We start from the raw sequence: 17,632 nt of genomic DNA on the forward strand, positions 1-17,632 counted from the left end.
CCACTACGAGGTCCAATATTATTGCTACTACGACGACGACGAGGTCCCTTAGACGTGGAGGTCTTCTGAGCGATAAGGCAATCTAGCTGAAACGGACGCCGTTGGAAAACAGTCCAGAATGAGCTACAATGATAAACTGTATAAGTTGTATAATAACCAATTTTTTACATCGAGCTTCTCCTTGTTTTGCCCAAATTTATCCATCCTTAGCACGTAGGACCGACTTTCCAGATAGATATGCTGACTTTCCAGAAGGAAGCTGGACCTATAGTGGTTGTAGTGCCAGAGAAGATTATGTAAGTTAAATACAAACATTAAATTGAATTGAAAGGTACAAAACTACTAATCGATGCCAAAGCGTTGTCAGCTTTCCTCCAAAAATACTCCAAATGAACCAGTGAAAACGGTGCCAAACATCAATGGAGACGCCTGGTACCTGTAGAGTTGTACATGGGCCCTGTGAGTATGTATTAAGATGAAAACTAGGGCCACTGATTGCATTCAGCTTTTAGACATTATTTGTAAGGATCTTCAATTAATTGACCACAAGTTTCAGTAAATTTCGTACTAATAAAACGAATAAAAAAATAATTATAAAACAGGAAAAAAGCCAATTGAAAGAAATTGGTTTAAGAAATGGTTGAAAAATCTCTGGACAATGTCAAATATATCTGGAAAAACGTAAAAAAAAACTTCAGAATACCCTTTGAATAAATAATAGCTTCAAGTACTATTAAAATCCTGCCGTGATACTAAATATATAAATAATTAAAATACTATTAAAATCTGCCATTTACATTATGTCAAACGTCGTGTCCATTGCCCCGTCCGTAGTGAAAATGTCAAAATTTGCTCTAGATCAATGCACTTACGGTTGCAGTGCGGCTCACCCATCCGGTACCATAGTAGGCAGCGGCTTTAGCCTCAACGTTCATCAGTGGAAACATTTCTTTAAAACTTAAAGATAAAAATAGAAAAATAAAACACTTCGCCACATTTTTTTTTTGAAAAAATTAAATTTATTCAGAAAAATTAAAAAAAATCATCTTCTGCGTACTATAGTGTAGTTGTTGTGTATGCTGTTTTTTTTCTGTTACACATCGTTCTCGCTAGTGTTTTATGTTTCGTTTTACTGCTCTTTCTCTTCTTTTCCGCAAACTGTTTGGGTGTGGAGTGCTTCCACTGTTGCTGTTGTTGCGCTTTGTTATCGAACCATGCTGTTGGTTGTTATGTTTCAAATACACCCTTGATGCGTTCACCCAGCTGACAACAACAAAGCTCTTATTTGTTTTCCATTTCGTTCCGTGATTCATTTCCCGAACGGTTTTTTCCGCATGATTGGATGACTTTTTTTCGCTCCACTTCTTCTGTGTGCATGTCTTGCTTGTTTTGCTTAGAAGTGTTGGTGGTTACCATTTATTTAGCAATGGAGGGATTATCCCTGTTAGGGTTTTCCTTTGCAAGCCCATTTTTATTTTCTTTTGTTTGACAGCGCTCGTTCCTTCTGCCGGCATTTTCACTGCCTTTTTTCGGTTGTTCTACGTCTCGGGCAGCCATTTGCAATTATCTGGTTACTAAGCAACCAGGCGGACATGTGCACGTGTTGTTATCTCCGCTTCCTTTTTCCTTGTTTCTATCTCTCGTTTCGCTCTCTCTCTCTCTCTTACTCCCTCTTTTCTCTTTCTCAGCAGCGGATGGGTGAACGTTTGTTTGCGTGCGCGCGGTAAAATGTTGTTTCGTTTGTTTTCCTTTTTCATCTCTACTTGTTTTGTTTCATTTTACGCTTTTTTTGTTGTAGTAAATTTTACTTCCTTTTTTTTCTTACGTTCTTCTTTCGCTTACCGTTTTTCATTTACTTTTTACGTTTAAATAGAGGTAGTGAGGTAGTTTCTTTTCCTTCTTTTTCCACTCTTCCGTGCTTGCGGCTCTTTTGTTTTTCCTTGTTGTTGTATGGTACACACGCTACTCTTCTTCTCTTCTCTTTTTAATGTGTGTGTGTCTGTATTTTATTTCCTTCCTTTTCTCCTTCCGCTTAGCTTGCTACTTGTTACTTCCATCCTCCTGTTTTTCATCATTACACCACACCACACTTCCCACACGCCTGTATTCTCGGGCCTCTTTCTTCACCGGCTAAAAACCTTTGTTTGATCCAACTTTTTGTTTGTTTTTGCCTTTAATGCTGATTATACAAGTGTGTTTTGGTTTGTTTTCACCGAACCGGGGGGGGAGGTTGGGGGGTTTCTATTGTGCAGTAAGGGTCGGGACGAGGGGTTTAGTTAGTTCAACAATACACAGAACACCACATTACTTTACTTCTCATCATTTTTTTTTTTTGCGTTCCACTGTTTCCGTAAGCTGCTTGCTCTGTTCTCTACTGTCTGCTGTACTTTTTGTCCAAAGGTTTTAATTGTTGTTTTCGTTTCTCCTTTGCTTCGCTTTTTTTTCTATTGTTTGGATGTTCCCGGTTTACTTTCTGTACCGATTTTAACTGTTACTATTTTCTTATGTGAACTTTTAAGTTTTCATTTCATTTAAATTTGCATTTTTTTTTCAATTTTACGGGGTCAAAAATTTGTTTTTTGCGTTTCTCTTCTGTGCTAGTATATTGTGTCGGCGGCAGTTACTAAAAGCAGTTTTCCAAAGGTTCGCTAGCGTGCTAAATACATGGGTTTTGGAAATAATTTTACATTCTTTTTCATATTTTTACCCCAAAAACGGAAGATTGATTTTCGTTTTTTTTTGCTTCGTTTTCTGATTCACTGATTATTATTTCATTTATTATTGTTATCTCTAAAGCAACGAAATCTAGTTTTGTTTCGTGTATTTTCGCATCTCTTTCTGTATGTTTTTCTTCTGTTTTATCTTCTTGTTCAGTTGCAAAACCCAATATACTCATTCGTTTTATTTATTGTTTGATTTATTTACTTTCTAACCTTTTTGCTTTTCTTCTGTGCTGTTGTTTTCTGTATTTCTTTTTTTTCCTTTGCATATCAAGAGGCCATACGTTATTTAAATGGTTTAAAAAAAATAAATTTTAAATTCTTCCACTATTTTTTTGTGGTTGTTTCTTTATGGTTTTTGTTTCATGTTTCACACCAACCTATGTATCTCTGAGAATGTGGATGATATAGCATTTTTAGAAATTGTATTTTTTTTATTGGTAAGTGTAATTTGTATGTAAATTTTTATTATAGTATAGTTTTCCTTTTCATCTGATTAATTTTCCAATTGTATGTTTTGTTTTTTTTTTTTGGGGGGACATATCACACCACCACGTGCAACGTTGGTCTGTTCGTGTTTGTGTGTGTGTAGATATGAGCTGCTGTCCGGTGAAAACAACAAACATAGGAAAACTATGAATATATAAGTGTAATAGTAATATAAGGAGTCATGATGATTACGATACAGAAGAAAAAAAATCATAAACATAGTATAATTAGCTTAATAATCATAATATTTTAGTGTAGTAATCATAAGTTTATAGAATTATACGAGAAGAAGTAAGCTTTCCTGCTCAATGCTCCGCCGTTCGCAACCATCCTAAACGCTAAACGGTGTATATATAAATCTTTATCCTTTATATATATCTATATATATATGCCCATTTATACACACACACATATATATATATAAATTGGTTTTGTTTTTCCCCCTAAAAAAACGGTGCCATCTGTTCTCTCCAGCAATGTGGATTATTTGGGGTGCGTTTTTACCACCCCCATCTGATGGCCGTTTGTTCCGTTTCCGTCCCACACCGTTGTATCCTTTCTTCCTTTGTTTTTTTACAGTAATAATATAAATTTAAAAAACAAAAAAAAACACACACACCTCCTAACCTTTAGAAAACCCCCGTTATTTCCCGCCCTTTTTTTTCATACGCTCTCTTGCCAAAATCCATTCAAGGGCTTTCCAACTTTTCCAATCGTCTCTTCCTCTTCCTCCTTTTCCGTCCTCCGTCCGTGCTCCTGGCGCGCCTCTCCCTGCCCCGCCACAGGAGCAGCCCTGCTTGCATTCGGGAGGGGGTGGGGGGGGGGGGGGAACGGCGGGAAGGGGAAAGAATATAAATACAGATAATGACAGGAATATAAACTATTATCACACAGGCATGTCAATTATTTGCATTATATCCTAAAACTCATCCACTCATTATCCTTGTTTGTTTTTTTTTTTTAGCGCTCCCCTTCATCCCCAAAACGGAGGGAACGGTGACGACGGCGACGGCGACGACGACGATGAACGGCGACGGCAATGAAACAGAGCGAGAGAGAAACAAAAAATGGCTTCCCAAAGGAAGCAAGAAACAAATATAGAGGGCGCTGTGTTGTTTAAAATTTTTTTTCTCTTTTGCATGCTTTTGATATTTTAATTATTGTTTTGCAATTTTTTTTAATTAAACTTAATTCTTTTTGTTGATATAACTATTGCAAAGATCCAGTTATTGTTTGTGTGTCTCAGGTTCGTCCACATGAGTATAACAACGAGCGCGGTTCGAGATACAAACAAACAACAAGACGTAGGTTGCTTGGATTGTGTGTTATGTTAAAAAAACGGCTCATTATTACAAACATTAAGACACTAGTCTAGTGACCTGAGACACTGACACATCGCTCCTCAGTAGCAGGCATGGCATGGGTGTATCGGCCACACTCGACCAAACAAACAAAAAATCTTGAGTGTTTGTGAAACAATAATTAGCAAAACGATTTTAGTAAAATTGGAAATTAGGATTTAACGTACAGCCGGGAAACCAAGAGCAAAAAAGAGCGCTAGGATGGGTGTTGAACCTGGTAGAAGAACCTAACGAACCTAGAGAACCTAGAGCTTTATCTGTTTCTCTTATCTTGTTTCCTATTTCTTTACTTTTGAATGTTATTTCTTACGTTTTTCCTACTAAACCCACAGCACGCCACCATGTCCGGTTGTTGTAGTGTCCTGGTGTTTCTTTGCTGTACCTGTTGTAACAAAAGCTTTGATGACGGGCGCCATTATGGTTTTTCCTTCTCCAAATTTTGTTTTCCTGTTTACTCTACCTTGCCGTTTTCTGTTAACTTAAAAAAACCCTCCTTAAACAACTAAAACTGCGCGAGAGAACGTAGTGTAGTCTGGAGCTGGACACGCTCTTCCCTCATCTAGCCATAGGGTTTAGATTAGTTTTTTGTTTCTAAATTATTTCTTCATCAACAAACAAAATGCATCTTCCGTTTTCTGTTTTTGTTTTGTTTTTCTCTTAGTTTTAATTTGCTTTTGAGAGAAAGAAAAAAATCGGAAATGAAACGTTGCTTTACAAGTATCTTTTTTTTTTTGTTTAAGTTTTTATAAGTTTTTTTTTGTATGGTTACACTTTAAAGAAATTATAGGAATAAAGGGGAGAAAAAAGGAAACAGGAAAGGCATCCAATAATGCTTCTAGCGTGGAAGCGTATAGCAAATCAATTTTATATAAAAAAATTGTTTCGCAGCATTGATTTTGAATTTTTAAAGTTGTTTTTGTCTGTTTGCGTGTTTTCTTACTGCTTTCTTATTGCATGATTTTAAATGATTTTGGAGAAATATATCGCTTATTCTTATGTGTGTGTGTTTCGTTCCCTATTTTCTTATCTTCTTTTATGTTTTTTTAATTCTTTCCTGCTCCTTCTCTCTTTGCTTCTTTCGAATAGTTTTAAACCACTTTAAACGATACAACGCTAAACTAACGAATCCTTTTTTGGGGGGCGGCGTATCGTGTAGGACATGTGCAGTAGAAAATACAAAGCTAGGGGGCTTTAGGAGGCGATTGATAGCATTGATAGCATTGAGCGAAAAATAATTTCATTTGTTTTGTTTTTATGTTGCTTAAGGTAAAGTAATGCAATTTTTCTTTTCAGACAGCAAGCATTCATCATTTTGCTTTATATGTGTGTGTGTGTTTGCGTATGGTTTATGTTTTGCCTTCCGAATTTTGTTCATTACACTAAATTAAATTGAGAAATTATTTTTTATATGCTTTTTTTCTTTTAGTTTACTCAATTACTCCATTATGTTTTCTTAAAATGTCTGATTCAAAAATTCTGATTCCTTGCTGTGACCTTCTAAACTTTTCTTTTTTTTAATTTTCAAGCGACATCTATTTCTTGTTTGAATTTTTTTTTCCTTATTATCCGGTTTGCGGTGGAAAAAACAATTGTCCACTCTGTAAGATTTATGCAACCGAACACAACTGACGGCCAGAATAGACAACATAGTGTTGAGGAAAACACGCACACATGTACACAGTGAATGAGGTGAGCTTGCTCGGAACACAAAATCCCGGATTTTCAGGAGGTTCGTTTTGTGTTACATAAATTTGTTGCTCCGTGTTCCACAAATAGTTCGGTTTGTTCCACAATAATCTTACAATTTTACAATGGGTTGGCATTACACATCTTATGCTGCTTCTCTACCAGTGTGGCGGCCAATGTAAAAAAAAACAAACATCAAGTTGTATTTAGTTTTTAGTGGTGTGGGTGAAATTTCATCTTTTTTTTTTGTTTGATTTTCCTTTTGTGAGGGTTTTTTCCTTATGTTTGCTGCGGATGGGAGAGTAGGTAGAGTCTTTTACACGCCTAAATATGTTTTTTTTGTGTTTGTGTTTGTTTTCTTTGATACATTTGCACAATCGTTTGCTGTGTGTTTTGCATATTATGTATAGCATATATATATAAATATTTAGATTGTATGGTTTTGTTTTCCAAATTGTCTTACAGTGTCTATAACTTCTATTCTTCAAAACATGAGGTAAATGTGTTTTGCATGCTTTTTCTTCCATTTTGTTTTTTTTGCTTTGTTTTGTCACAAATCATTTCATACGTGATTACTTTCCATGTGTGTGTGTTTTCTTTAATCTATTTCCCCTCTTGCCTGTTTTTCATGTCAACAAGGGACAAGGTGATCATCAGCATCGTACTTCTTAGTAGTGTGAGGTTGTGTTTGATTTCTATATTTCTTTTTATAATTTTTTTTTGTTGCCATTTTTTCCACATTTACTACGCCAATTACAGCGGATAGGGATGGGGAAAAGTGGGGCTGGGTTAGCTTTTTTTTTTCTTCTTCAATCCTCCGGACATGGGGAAGTTGGTTAGTCTAGAAGTGTTAGGTGCTATTTTAAATGTATGCTGAAAACGGGTTTACAATTATATTAAATCATAACAAAAGCATTACCAAACTACCCAATTCGTTCTCGGTGCACACGCATCTGTTAGGGGTGGCAAAAAATTAAAAAACCCTTAACTTTCGACTTGTTTTTATCTGTTCCGTTGTTTTCGTGTTTTGCTTTCCTTCGTGCGTCTTCGTTAAATTTAAATGGTATGTTAGCAGCTTACAATAGAACGTATGTGTTCGAAAGGTTTCTAAATAATTGGATGTTTTTTTCTCCTCTTTTAATGTGTACTTTGTTATTATTATTTTTTTGTTTGCTTTTGGATCGCGTTTTTTTTTAAATGTTTTTAGTTTTGTTTGCTCTGGTTGGTTAGTATTAGCTGTAACACACTCAGTTTCAATGTAATTTTCATGTTTGTGGATTTGCCCTTTTTTTACGAACCTAACACAATTTTTCGTATTTTTTTGTTTGCTTGCTTGCTTAGCTAAAGTAGTTTCCCTTTCCTTTCTTTTCTTTTGCCTCGTTTTGCTGTTTGCAGTAAGGATTTTGAATGGGATTAATAAAAACTCATAGCTTACTATAATAATTGCCAATTAAGATTGGTGTGTGAGTTTTTATGCGTTTGCATCAACTTTTTTTCTTTCTTCACCAATTGTCCGATCACCTTGCCACAGGTTGTGGTTATCATATTTAGTTGTTTACTTTTTGTGTGTGCTGTTTTGCTTCTTCTTTCTTTCGCGGTTTCCTATGTTTCGCTTCCGTTTTATATTGTTTAGCGTAATGGTGCTTCGGCAATCCATTTTTATGCTTTTATATCGTTTTGTCGTGTTTTCATATTTTTCTCCTTCCAGTTTGTTCTTCTTTTTCTTCATCAATCTGGGTGCTGGTCTTGTTTTTGCGTGTTTGGCAGTAATGAATCTGCGTGCCTGTTCTGCGCTATTTTTTCACGGTTCGGTTTCGGTTCTGCTCGGTTGCCGGGTTCGGGTTTCCGTTTCTTTTTTTGTTCTTCGTTCGGTTCTGCGTTCTTTCCTGTCTGTTTCGTATTCGAGATCAAGTCCTGCCGGATCAGAATTCGCTTCTGCTGATTACGAGTGTGCGTACGAGAGAGTGTTGTGTGCGATCTTCCTTTGGCCACCCACCGGGAGCCATCTGAGCGGGAAATTATAGAACCATTCGGTTCAATCGGTTCAGTGGGATGTACTATTCCTCGCCCTTTCTTCCACATACCAGACTGCGGATTGTGGATGGTTTGCTTTTTTTTTTGCTGCTTGAAGCTGGTCGTAAGTTTCGAGGTTCGATTCGTTTTTCTTGAAGTGGGAAAAGTTAAGTCGAAAACTAATAACATTTGCCAATGTATCAGTGTGTGTGTGTGTTTTGCGTGGTGAGCATTTTCGTTGTGCTATTTCCCTACTTTGCAACTAATGTGTGTGTGTGTGTGTTGTTCCATTTGATGAGAAAATCCAAGGATTTTCCCTTGCTTCTCAATTCTGCGTGGCATTCTAAATTCTGCTGCCAATGTGGACGATCGTATTGTATGTGTGAGTGTGTTTGTATTCCATTTTCGTCGTCAGATATTTTTGCCCTAAAGCATTAAAATCTAAAATGTGACCTGTGTTGTATTTTCCTGTATAAGGACAGTATCGGCACACCATGCTGTGTGCTTCGAACAGTAAAAAAAATCAATAGGCTTCAGGTGAGGTTAATTGTGGATATTGTACAACTTATTTAGTTTGAAGAGTGTTTCAAAAAACTTATTTTTCATTTTTTTGAATCGACTCCAACAGTTTTCGGGAGAGCTCTGCATTCTTCACTGCATCGATCCAAACATAAAGGGATCGCCCGAGTAACAAAACTATCTTACAGATGCCAGAATGTTGGTTTCATTTTTTTTGCCTTAACCATCCTCCGCTTGGGAAGACCTTTTTCCTAAAAAAACACGTGGGAGAGAGAAAAAACACACACACACAGAACCTGTGTCAACATTAAATTTAAACGCAAATCTAAACAAAAACAAAACACTCTTTTTCCGAAAGCTATCTAAATGCCTCGTCATATCACAACACTTGGAAATACTAAAACAACCTCACCGCCAGATTACGCGCCAAAAGCTTCCAATAACTTTCTCTCCCTCTCTCTCTCTCTCTCTCTCTCTCTCTCTCTCTCTCTCGTTTTTAGTTCTCTCCCTTACTTCCTCAATCTAAGCTAAACCCCCTTAATCTTACACACGTACGCTCTGCTTAACTAAGCCGAAGATTCCGAAGATTGTTGGCGACTCACACACACACACGCACGCACGCGCACACACGCACGGTTGGGGGAGCATTAATATAACGCCCCACAACCCGCATGAAGCGCTAGTCGTTCTTTGGGGGGGGGGGGGGCAAGCAGCAGCAACGGCAGGTCCTTCCTCACAAGGTTGGTCCTGCCATCTAGATCTGCTTCTGGCAGTGGCACTCTCAGTGTGTGCGCGTGTGTGTGTACGATTAAGTGTTAATCAATTAAAATAATTTTTACATCACCAACGTGCCGCATACTGTTGTTGTTTTGCGCAAATTTTCTCTATCCAAGGAACAGGCGAACTGAACTGCACACTGTTGTCATCTGGTTGACAGTTCGAATGTAAACAAAACAAACGAGGCAGAGGTAGAGGTAGTTGCACCAACACAAACTCAACGCACTTGTCCTCCAACTCTCTCGCTTTCCACGCGCGCACGCACAAACACACACACAAGGCGGCCATTTTGTTACTTGCGCACTTTCAAAAGCTTCACGCATCTTAAGTGTGTGTGTGTGTGCTTTCGTTTGTTTGGATTCTCCTTCTCTCTTCCTCTCTCTTTCTCGCTCTCTTGTCCTTCCCATCTTCTGCTTTTACGAAATATTCAACGATATTATAGCCTCTAGTATTTTCAATAAATAGTAAAGATGTTAGCTAAATATCATCATCAGCTCTTTGCCAAACACATTCCCTCACTTTTGTCCACTGTTTTTCACACAACGGGAACTTTCACCATCCGATGACGATGGGGGCGAAAACAACACACATTGTACCTTTTTTTCTCGTTTCTTCTTGTTCGCATCTCGCACTTTTCCCCTTTCCCCCGTCGTATATACTCCGCTCTCTCTCTCTCTAGCACACTCTTTCACACACACGCACTCAAACTCACTGTTTTTCCTCTTCTTTTTCAATATGTTTTTTTTTAACACATGTTCCTCCGTTTGGTTTCTCTGCCCTTTTTGTCCTCACACACGCTAAATTCTGATGGCCTTTTCCACCCTCTTTTCTTTTCTCACAACTCCATAAGATCCGTGTCTCTTCCCATTTTGTTCTTCGCCCACCGGCTGGCTTCCCTTTTTTTGTTTGTTTTTGTTTGCTTTCTTGATTTTCTTCCTCCTCCGCACAAATACACGTGTATATATAATATATTTTCAATATAATATATATAATAAAAAAATCTAACAATTGATTTTAGTCACTTTGTCTCTCTTGTGTTTAGTTGTGTTTTTTTTTTTTGTTTGTTTCATCTCTTCACCCTGCTTCTTCTCGACGGTTCCCATAACCCTTACTATGTGTGTACCGTCCCATGTACAATCGATGGCTAACCTGGCGTCTCCACTGTACGATGCAGTCACCGCTTACTTTGATACTTCCGTCCGAAAAGCACTTTTCACATGCACCACACCACAATATAAACCGCTTTTGTTTTCATTATCTCTCTCGCTCTCTCACTTTCCATCTTATTCGCTTCCACTTCTTTTCCTTTAAGTGTTTGTGCAACGGCTTTTTTTTTCCTCGCACGAGTTTTACAATTATAAAATCAGAAAAACAAACGACCACAAACGTCACACGTTTCAGTTTGTTTTCTCTAGTTTGTGTTTCACTCTTTTGGTTTTTTACCTCCTCAAACGTGTTTCTCAGTTCAACAATGTGGAGGCTTTTTAATTCATTTCACCATTTTTCAATCAACGTTTTGCAGCAACTCTTAGCGAGCGAATTTTCCTGCACAGCTTTGCTTACTGTGAGCTAAACAAAGTGTTTTGTCCTCTCGTGTTCAGGAAATTTTCCTGTTCTGCTTTTTTCTTTTGTTTCCATACTTATTTCCCGTGTTGTGTTTTACTTGCACACCGGCTCGTGTGAATTGTAATTTTTAAATTGTTATATTTCCGTCGCATCCGGGGGGGGGGGAAATTGTTTTGCAGCCAAACCAGTGTATGTGCACTGCGCCTTTTCTTATCTATTTTCCGCTACAGCACATTATTATTAGTAGTTTTGTTTGCCTTCATCCGCCAAATGCTGTCACCGTGATACCTAACAAACGTTACTTACTAATAAGGGGACATTTTCTTTGCCTCTTGCTAATCGCTTTTCTCCAAATTCTGCTTCTTGTGAGCTTCTTTCGTATGGTTGTTTCGTGAGTGTTTATCGGTTTGCTTTTAGAATTCCTGCGCACAAGAGAAGTAGTTTATGCGTGTGCTGATACATATATCCATTTTGTCCGAAAGAAAAGAATCGTAAATTTTCGCCGTTTTGTTTTTGCAAGATTTGTGTGCCAAAGTGTTTGCCAAAAAAGGTGGTGAGGTTTGAGGTTGTTCCCATCCATCCATGAATGAAGCCCACCGTCATCGTTTTTTGTCCTTCCTTTCTCGCATCAAAGCGCCGTGCGCCTCCTTAACCGATTTCATTTTATCTAAAAACTTAAGATATTTGAAAGAAACATTTGTTTTTCCCAATTACGATACAATTCCGTCGTCCTAGGAATCGAATCAAGAAAACATCGATCTAAAAAGAAAACGATTCAACAAATGCGCCAGTAGGAGGAAGCTGTTCGGCAAGTGAGCAGCTCTTAGTATTTAGCTCTTAGTAATCTATTCGTTTGCCAGTTCGGTTTGTATGTGTGCGACCGGTCGAACTTATTGCGTTGACATAAAACGACATAAATATCTACGGTTGATTGTTATTTAAACACGTACACACGTTCCTTAGAGGTGTGTTGGTGCTGGTAGAAGTTTTAGTAGTAGTAGTAGTAGTAGTAGTAGTGTGTACTAATGCTCTGTAAACGGTAGACAATATTGTGGAAGAATCCATTTGCAATCTAACAGTGCTTGTTGGCTCATTTGTCTGTGTTGTGGGATGTGTAAATATAATTAGGAAAAGACTATGTATGACATAATAAAAAAAAACAAAACATCAGACGCTACAAATGGGAAACAAAACTATTTTGATTATACGTCTCCTATTCTTTAAACGCGACTCCATCTCTCTCTCTCTCTTTCTCTATGGCTCTCTCACCGTTCAAATTGAGGTAGCCTACTCAGAGTAAACATTGCTGTTGTATGGTTACGCACAGATGGTTTACACCGTCTGGTCTGCCTGTCTAGTAAACAAAGTCACGGGAGTAGCGTGTCAACAGAGAGACAAAGAGAGACTGGCCGCGCTAGAGTAAGAAATAAACAGTTACTAGAGTTACACAAAACAAAACGGAGGAGTCAACAGGCAATGAATAAGGCTATACAAAAGGGATGCAGGGGACAACAGCTTCAACAACAGTTTACGTCTATATATGCCGGTACGCATCACACCAGCGTACGCACCCACACGCTTCATCAACAATAAGTTAAGCAAACAAGATGGCGGCACCCGCGGCACGGTGCACGCTACAAAAACAGACCCCTGCAACGTGAGCGTGAGCAGAGCTTTAGCACATATTTAATCAAGGTTCGTCGTACAAATGTCTTACAAAAACAAAATGGCGTCCCACAAATGATCTCCTACACTTATATCTGGATAAACAGATCGGTCGGGATGACGGGTGGCAGATAGGCGCGGGCACGCCCTCACTCTCTGAGGTAAGTGGTCACACAGAAATTCGTTGCATTCCTTGCCCATCGTTTTCTTAACCCATCCATCTCTGCTGCCCTGTGGCGTTCAAGAATCGATCGACATTGGTACATCAGGGAGAAGCATTAATGTGTGTGTGTGTAATGCACTTGTTTCGTGAGGTATTGTGTTTCTCTGGTTCTTCCTCCAAGACGCAACACACGTCTGTACTACTTGTACGCTTCTTCAGATACCTGAAGCGGTTCCGGATATGACAGACTGCGCAATAGGTCTTTGCGATGAGCCTTCGAAAACCAAAAAAAAGCCGGTTGCTCCCTGAGGTTAAACGGATGTGGGGGGGCCTTTACATACCGGCCGCCGTGTTTCATCGTCGCGCGCGCACTTTTTAACCACCGTTTCCCCGTCTATACCTTTGTTTCTTCCTTCCCTCGCCCTAACACTCTTCGTTCCCTCTCTTCGTTTCGTAATAAATAGTTTTAATAAGGCATGCACGTTACATTCAGCAGTCTGCTGCCACGTTGGGACGTTGGCAGCAGCAAATACACACTCACACAGAGCGCAGCGCCACCCGGGTTTTTTTTTTTGGTGGGTCGCAGCATCCTCTAAAATGGGTCACAACAACCGTCGTCCGTTACCTCTATACGCTATACAGTTTCCTAGTTCGCGCCGGGTTGCGCACATTAGCGTCACCGACGTTTTTCTTCCGATGGCAACTGCTGAATTGCGCCACCGTGTACCACCTACCACAAAACGTACGTGATGGGAACCAATGGATCGACTGGCACTGCTGCTGATGTTAGTAACAAATGATGTGGAAGAAGATCGCTACGGTTAGCGATCTCTCTTCCCTCAAAAACGCAGCTTCCAGCAGGAGAGTAGTCGACTCTAGCCACTGCTGCTGCTGCTGTTGCCACTATAGGTATTTGCTAGCGGACCTGTGCCGGAATCTGTCTCATTGGTATTCAGCAAAACAAAACACGATCATCAGTATTCATCGGTTTTATCCGATACATCATAGTCTTTGGTCAACTGCCACCTGTTCGAACAAAAAGGGGGGCAGCTCTTAGCATAGTCGCGATCGATGCAGCTGCGGCAACAGGTCCACTTGTAGGGGGTGTTTTCCGCTGCAGTGCGACAGGACCACTCATCATGGTCCACAGCACCAGCAGCTGAGGAAACCGATTCGATTAGATGATCTCGGTAGGTGATCTCGGTAGGCGATCGGTGAGACATAAAATCAGCTCACTTATATCTCGCTCCTTCTCTTATGTTACATCCACGGGCAGGCGGCAGTGGCACGGCTGTTCGCGGGCTGCTTTAACACACACAAAAAACACACGTCCGCCACACACAGCAGGAACTCTATAAAACAACAAACCCGCGCTGGTTTCTGGTTGTCTGATGGGCAGGCTCTTTCACACGTGTTGACCACGTGTTGAACAAAACGAAGCGTAATCCTAGGTGCGCCACAACATCTGGCCGTGTAATACTCTTCCTTCGCCTTTGTACCATATTAAACGCTACTACTGCAATCCTTTAGAGTTATTTGTAGACGTTTCTCTTCCTCTCGCTCTCTCGCTCTCTCTCTCTCTTCCTCTGTGCCTACAACTACACCAATAGACTTGACCAAGCATTCATTCCTTGCATCCGTTACCCGTTCATACTCTATCCATACATTCCAGTACTTCCTCCCCACTTACGCACACACACAAACATCCGGCTTAAAAACGATCACTCTAACACGAACAAAAAAAAAAGGCTACACACTAAAGTTTTAAATCTCTCATTGCGCGATCGTTTAAGACAAAACACGAAAACATATCTTCGCCATCCACTTACAACACAACTGCTTTTTTTTCCCCACTAATCCGACCACGTGTCCCCTCCTCTACCATCGCCCTTATCCTTCAACTTCAACTTCCGTCAATTCTTCGTTCCGTATCATCAACTGAATAAATTAGCAAAAAAAAACGCAACAAGCTTATTAAACCAATAGTACCCTAACCTTTGTGTGGTGTGTGTGTGTATGTGTGTCTATTGGAGCATTGTTGTCGTTTTTCTCTCCGTTGATTGGCGCTCATAATTTAGAGCGGGGCTGGAACATGTTCGTGTTCAAATGGCGTTACGCGTTCTGTTGCTCAAGTGGGAATGTTCGCTCGCATGATGCACGGACGCCCAATTTTTGCTGCATGATAGTTAGTAGTAGAGTTTTTGCACGATCCGGACACCCTTTTTGCAACACGCTGCCTACCTTGCACTCTATGTGGTATAAGTGTGTTTGTTTTGTGTGTGTGTGTGTGTGTGGTTCGATTAAACCGGATTTCTTATCATGAAGTTTATAATTATATAGTTCGATCTCTCGTTCGAATGAACATGTATGTATGGATGGTTCTTCACAATCCTGTCATACCGTTTTCGTCCAAGAGTCGAATTGTTAGGTTCCATCAGCATCCTTTCCACGATTAACTCTCCCCTCACCTTCCGGCTCTCCCAAAAGGGGGTTTCGTGGGCTACAAACTATTTTTTATATGAATTATTATATTAGAATTTAAAGTATTTTTCTCGCACTCTCTCTCTCTTCTCCCTCTCTTTCTTCCTGTTGAACTTTCTTCCTTGCTGCGGATGTTAGTACTAACGGTGAGTATCGGGAACCTTACTCACGTCCGGGCTCACTGTATATCGATAGTGTATATAAATGGTATTTTGTGAGGCAGGATGGTTTTGAGGTTTGGCTATCGCTCCACAGACAGACAGATTGTTGTTGTTGCTGCTGTTTGCGTCCTGTGGGGAAATGGCTTTAACAGGGGGGTTTAGACGACATTTGACGCGACGCGGTTGCTCTGCTAATGGGCGGAATCTAAGACTTAGATTGGTTGGCTATTTTGATTATGGTTTTCGGTGTAGTTGATCGATTGATTGGGAGAAGCGTAACGTCGCGCAAGTGGGGCTTAATAAACCCTCAGCCGCTTCGTTACGCATCCCTCGCTCGTTCGTGTTTATTGAGGCTCGTGACGTGGCGATCGACCCTTGGGGCCATCTTTCCGGTGGTGTGACCTCGCATTAACTATTGCATATTGGGTGCGTGTTGTAAGTGAACAAGGAACAGACAAAATAGTAAATAGAGTAAATATAACAACATTTATAAGCTAATATATGGAAAAAAGGGGGGGCAAAAAAAAGAAACAAACACGAATGAACGATCGATCAGGGTGTCGTTTAGAACAACTCCGCACCACTCCACTCTGATCGGTTCTCTCTCTCTCTCTCTCTATCTCTCTATGTATGCGCGGTCTGTTTGTTGCATTTTTTGCTTGGGCTATTGCAGTGTTTGCTACTATTGGTGATGTATTTGGCGTTAGGATTTGTGTTCCTGTTTTCCTGTTAGTATTCCGCGATCTCGTTTACGATGCCTCGCTCTCTCTCTCTCTTTCTTTAGCGCGCTCTGCTGTATCTCTTGAGCAACACATCTCTCGCTGCTGTTGCATCTTCTTTTCCCGTTCTACGCATCCTGCTGGCTCGACTGTAAACGGTAATGGTTGCTGTGGTTGTTGATCTGCCGTTGCTACTATTGCTATTGTTGCCACCGGTTGGCTATTCACTCCCGATCGTTGTCTTCCGGCGCAGGACAACATTTTGATTACGCACTGGTACTGGACGACTGTTGCTGGGGAGGAGTGGTAGTGGCGGCGACGGTGGCAGTAGTAGTGGCGGTGGCTGCAGTTACACCGGCAGCAGGCGTGGTTGGCCCACCGCCCGTCGTCTGATCCTTCGCTTTCTGTGACGACTGTCGCTTGGTGACCGGGGGCGGATTCGTGGCAAGCATCATCGTACGAATACGCCGCTGTGCCGACTGTGGTTGAAAGTGAAGAATTTTCGTTAGATGAGGGCAGCCGATAAGCAATTTATTCGGAGAGAAAAAAGGGGCACATTTCGAGCGAAGATTTTCGAGCAAATTTCGTGATCCATTCACCTATCAACTTGATCTCTGAATATCCCTTTCCCGGTCTGGAGAAAGTTTGAGAAATGTTGATCACGAACATCTAGTACGATCACGAACATCACGAACATCGTAGTACCGTATCTTCTGAACCCAGATATCAGTACAAAGACTCCCAAAGTGATGGAAAAGATCCTGAACAGGATGGAGAATCTGTCAAAGTATGCCTAGCTTAGACACTCTATAGCCCAGGCTACATGATGCGAGATGCCAAAAAGATTTCGCTAAAAAGGGGGAGTTATGCGAAATCTATCCGTCAAAAAGATTTCGCCTCCTCGAGCTGAAATCTCGGAAAGATTTCGCTTCTCTCTAACCCTCTCTGTCACTTTTCATGCGTTGCCATGGTAGTTTTGGAAGAGAGAGATAGTATGAAGTGCTCTAAACAACGCGGCTAGATGAACCGAGATGATTTTGACGGAAAAATTTCGCAAATCCCCCCCTTTTTAGCGAACTCTTTTTGGCATCTCGCATCATGTAGCTTGGCTTTATGTCTAATCAGCAAACAATAATTATTTGTATGGAGTTGTCAAAGTTGTTGGTGGGAAAGATATTCTAGACTAAGTGTACGTTGTGGTCTTAATGGATGATGAGGCTGACCAGGAAATGGTAAGTGAAAAACTGTCTTCCACAAGAAGATTCCTGTGGAGATCTTTCCATCAGGACTTGCGATTTCATGTGGACATATG

At 40.3% G+C, this 17,632-nt stretch overlaps 1 protein-coding gene across 20 annotated transcripts in view; it reads right to left on the reverse strand.

Annotated features, from left to right (window-relative positions):
* Positions 1-1,766: 1,766 nt before the first annotated feature.
* Positions 1,767-17,632, reverse strand: part of LOC118503963 (insulin-like growth factor 2 mRNA-binding protein 1) — a 79,197-nt gene continuing 63,331 nt past the window's right edge. For all 20 annotated transcript variants that reach the window (XM_036037876.1, XM_036037864.1, XM_036037879.1 and 17 more), the window contains one exon: positions 1,767-16,799. In XM_036037876.1, coding sequence (XP_035893769.1) covers positions 16,587-16,799 — 213 coding nt within the window. In that variant the 3' untranslated portion in view covers positions 1,767-16,586. The remainder of the gene's footprint in view (positions 16,800-17,632) is intronic.

Source organism: Anopheles stephensi, chromosome 2 (genome assembly GCF_013141755.1).
Source record: "Anopheles stephensi strain Indian chromosome 2, UCI_ANSTEP_V1.0, whole genome shotgun sequence".
Classification (NCBI taxonomy): domain Eukaryota; kingdom Metazoa; phylum Arthropoda; class Insecta; order Diptera; family Culicidae; genus Anopheles; species Anopheles stephensi.